This window comes from Macadamia integrifolia, chromosome 4 (genome assembly GCF_013358625.1).
Source record: "Macadamia integrifolia cultivar HAES 741 chromosome 4, SCU_Mint_v3, whole genome shotgun sequence".
Lineage (NCBI taxonomy): Eukaryota > Viridiplantae > Streptophyta > Magnoliopsida > Proteales > Proteaceae > Macadamia > Macadamia integrifolia.
Window position 1 is genome coordinate 18,528,705 of NC_056560.1, and position 4,001 is coordinate 18,532,705.

Below are 4,001 nucleotides of genomic sequence, written 5' to 3' on the forward strand. Positions count from 1 at the left end.
ATTTTACAGGTGTCAATTTATGCCACATGGTTGCAAATACACCATACCTTTATCTTTTTATGGAGCATGGTTTGTGAAATTCGAGCATCTTTTCTTTCTCAAAGTCAGGCATCTTCTTCAGTAAGTTTGTTCTCTGCAAGAAAATTTGAGTTCAAAGCTGAAATTACTGCAATTCAGTTGGATTCAGTATGAAATTTAAAAAAGATTCGTCGGTGTTTCAGGATCCTCAGGCAGCTTTTCTTCTCTGAACAGTCAAGAATCAGGTTTCAAGTTTTCTAAAGACACCAAGTTTCAATCCTCATGTAAGTACATCTGATAACCCTAATTCTTCATTCAAACAGAGAATTTATAGGGTTTGCGCGCAGCTCTTTCCGTTTCCGTGTGAAATTCATGCTAGGTTTCTCATGTTTCTGGTTATAATTTCATGCTCACTTCACTTATGAGTTAGATATTCATTTGCTATTCTTTGTTCCTGGTGCATGGCTATCATCAATCTTCATAACTTCAATTTCCAAAATATTGTTTATAGATGCTAATTTAGTAGATCTTCAAGTTCCAGCTAGCTGAAAGTTTTTGTACATGGACTTGAACCGCACCCTCACCATTTGTGGTTTTAAATTTCACAAATCTTATCACTTTTGTTTCTATATATGGTTTGCACCAAAGATTTGCAACTTATATTTCTATAAATAGTCCTATATTGTAATTCTTATTTTTCTTCTCATTTCAACTTTGTGGTATGAGATAAAATATCTTTTTTGTTGAACACTCAGAATTTTCCTTTGCACTTAATGTAGATATATATAACTTAATTTTTACTTCAAATTCTAGTTCCAAATTTCTGAATTTTAACCTTAAATGTTACAATTGGTCACACAAAACAATTTTTAGAATAATAATTAGACACTTGCTACAACTAGGCTATTCCTAAATGTTGTTTCTTCCTTGCTGCTGTTCTTATAAAATAATTGAGTTATATACATAGAAAGTGTTATGGAGTCTCTCTCTTTTGTCTATTTATTTTCATTCTGAGTTCGTAAATGCAATATAATGTTGTTCTTGGTAAATAGGTTCACTATACATTGCATTTCATGATTAAAAATATAAGCTACACAGTGATCACTTACCAATGATGCAAGACATAAGATGATCACAAATCCAAGAGAGAAGGGTTCTTCAACAAAGCAGGAAAGCAACAACAATGAGAGCAACATCATTAAGGCATCGTCGACTAGTTCAAGAACATGGTCAGGGCTCAGGGATCCAAGGATTGTGCGTGTCTCGCGTTCCTTTGGAGGAAAAGACAGGCATAGCAAAGTTTGCACAATAAGGGGATTGAGAGACAGGCGTGTTAGGCTTTCAGTGCCCACTGCTATTCAGCTTTATGATCTCCAAGATAGGCTTGGGCTTAATCAACCCAGCAAAGTTGTGGATTGGTTGCTCAATGCTGCTAAGCATGAAATTGATGAACTTCCTCCACTGCAAATGCCACCCGGAAACTTCGGTCAATTCCCACAATTGGCAGTAGTTTCTCATGAAATGGATGCAACCAAATCTTCCTTTGCTTCCCTTATAGATGCAAATACAGAATATGTGAAGGACGAGGAAGGAGCTCACTCTTCATTATCTAATAAGGGTGGGTTAAAGATCAATGATGATGTTGCTGGGGAAGATGGTCATCAAACTTCATTATCTAAGTCAACTTATTGGAATTTAGATACTCCTTCCAGGATGAAATGTAAAGAAGTTGCAAGAGAGACAATTGCTGAGAAAAGTCCTAGAGCCAATATCTCTTCTGCTTCAGGCTTTGTAAACAATGCCATACCATACAATTCTTACTATCACTGGGAGCCTTCCTCCAATTTATCTTTATCTCATGTAGGGTATTCATCATCTCAATCTGAAGATCCTCATCATAACTACAATGTTGTGTCATTGCCCTCTTCATCATCTCTACCATCTGGATCTCAACTATTGGTATATCCGTCTGCATCAGCACCATCTTTTATTCCTCCATATGTTACTGCCCCAGGTGTGGAGTGTGATCCAAGACTAGCCAACCACATTCAGATGATGAGCTCAAGTTCAGTACATGGTCTCCTACCAAATTCTCTCACACCATCCCTTTACTCAATAAGCCCAACCATGAGGCCATTCTTGAGTACAGCTCCTAGGGTTGTTCTTGCTCACAACAATACTGAAAGTGATCAACCAAATAAGGACAGCAGTGGCCCTTCAAGCACTCAGACAGCAAGTTTTTTCCATAAAGGTTAGAAATCTATGCTTGCATAGAATACATTCTTGTCCAAGTTCACCAATGGATTATTTTGATAATTGGACAAAAAGAAGACCACATGATTCTGTTGAAAGGCTTGTATCTATACTATCTGATAGTAATGCGTGGTATTAAGTTTGAATTATTCTCCTGGTTATGTTCTATTTTCTTAATTTTCTTTGTTGAATGTATTTTCCATCTGAAAATGCAATCTAGCCACAAGCAAATGTTAACCTGCCTTGAGTTTTGGTTGTTGAGTTATTATCATGTAAGTAATTATTATCCCATTCCACTGGTTAATGACCATATAGCTTGCATCTCCAGTGTAAGACATGAAATATAACATACTGGTTGCACTACTGCCTCTCTCTCTCTCTCTCTCCTTGTCACAACCTATTCGAGCATACATGCATGAAGAGGAAAATATTTTGCTGCTACCCAGGTTGCAGGAACTGTCATGCTACCTGGGCTCACAGCCAAAGAAATGGAATACTTTTTTTTTTTTACAATAAATGGAATAATTCACTTCCCTTTTGGGTTCACAAATATCTTTCTAGCTAGGTTTTTGTAGTTTCCAAAATACCCTTCGAGATTCTACTTCTTTGACTGCTAACCCAGATAGCAAGAAAGTTCTTGCAAGATGCACACAGAGACACAGATACAAGCATGCACTCGAGCATGCTCAAGTGTTAGTCATGCATTGGTTTGGAGACAAGCTTGGAGGCCTGGATCTTTTCCTCCAGGTAAAGATGATTGATGAGACAGTACCTAAAACCTTACAAAACAACCTCTTCTAGGAGCCCACAAATCTCTCTCTCTCTCTCTCTCTCTCTCTCTCTCTCAAGTCATTACATGAAGATGGAAGAATAAACACAAGACAAGGGTTGGAAGTGCTGTGAGATGAAAAGGAAGGGGGCCATGCGTTTGAGGTAAGACAGAAGAGATCGTGGCAGGGAGTGTCAAAATATCTCACACAACCCAAGAAAATAAAGGGAGGGAAGAATGGTTTGTTGGCTATGTTTTCAGTAAACAAAGCAAGTCGGTTGTAGGGTTGAAGGACTCTTGAAAGAAAGAGGGATCAAATAAAAGGGTTTTTTGTGGTCCTTCAACCAATAACAGGAAGAGGAGAGTGGTACAAAATAATTAGGGTTTAGTGGCAGTGGTCCACTCTTTATTGTATGCATGAAAAGGACTACACGCTGTCACTGTTTCACATGTGGTCGGTCTTTCCTTCTTCGATCATCTACTACTCTTCCTTCATAAACCCATTAGGTTATTAGTGAGCTAAAGACCCAACAGTTGAAACCGTGATTCCCTTTCTTTATTTCATCTCACAATGATGAATCTTAATTAGAGTTTACAGGGTACATACGTACCCACCAAAATAATTAATTACACAACATAGTGACCAAACCTATTATATTATTAGGTTTTATACTTGGGGTGACAATTAATGAACCATGCAGGAAGGATTGGAAGAGGGAAAAGAAGGGTACAACCAGAACTTGATATGTTATCAATTGAACTTATAAATGCCTCTTAGGGCATTAGATGTGTTGTAATTGTCTTTCGCATAAGTGGGTTGATTCCAAAGGGTCGTTAAGAGGCAAAGGCCTCCACTTTTTGTATTAATCTTCATTATTAGAGGGTCGTAAGTGTGATTGTTTGCGTTTCTAGCCTCCTAAATAAACGTTAGGGTTTCCCTAATCATGAAACAAGAGCATGA

At 37.7% G+C, this 4,001-nt stretch overlaps 1 protein-coding gene across 2 annotated transcripts; it reads left to right on the forward strand.

The window, feature by feature from the left end:
- LOC122075935 (transcription factor TCP5-like) lies at window positions 1-2,634 on the forward strand. Of its 2 annotated transcripts, none has more exons than XM_042641160.1 (3): window positions 1-120; window positions 222-302; window positions 1,071-2,634. In XM_042641160.1, the coding sequence occupies exon 3, from the start codon at window positions 1,147-1,149 to the stop codon at window positions 2,272-2,274; it is 1,128 nt and encodes a 375-aa protein (XP_042497094.1). In that variant the 5' UTR covers window positions 1-120; window positions 222-302; window positions 1,071-1,146; the 3' UTR covers window positions 2,275-2,634. The 2 variants fall into 2 exon arrangements, with proteins under 2 accessions (XP_042497094.1, XP_042497095.1); XM_042641161.1 differs by having other exon boundaries at window positions 10-120; window positions 1,117-2,634.
- The last annotated feature ends 1,367 nt before the right edge of the window (window positions 2,635-4,001 follow it).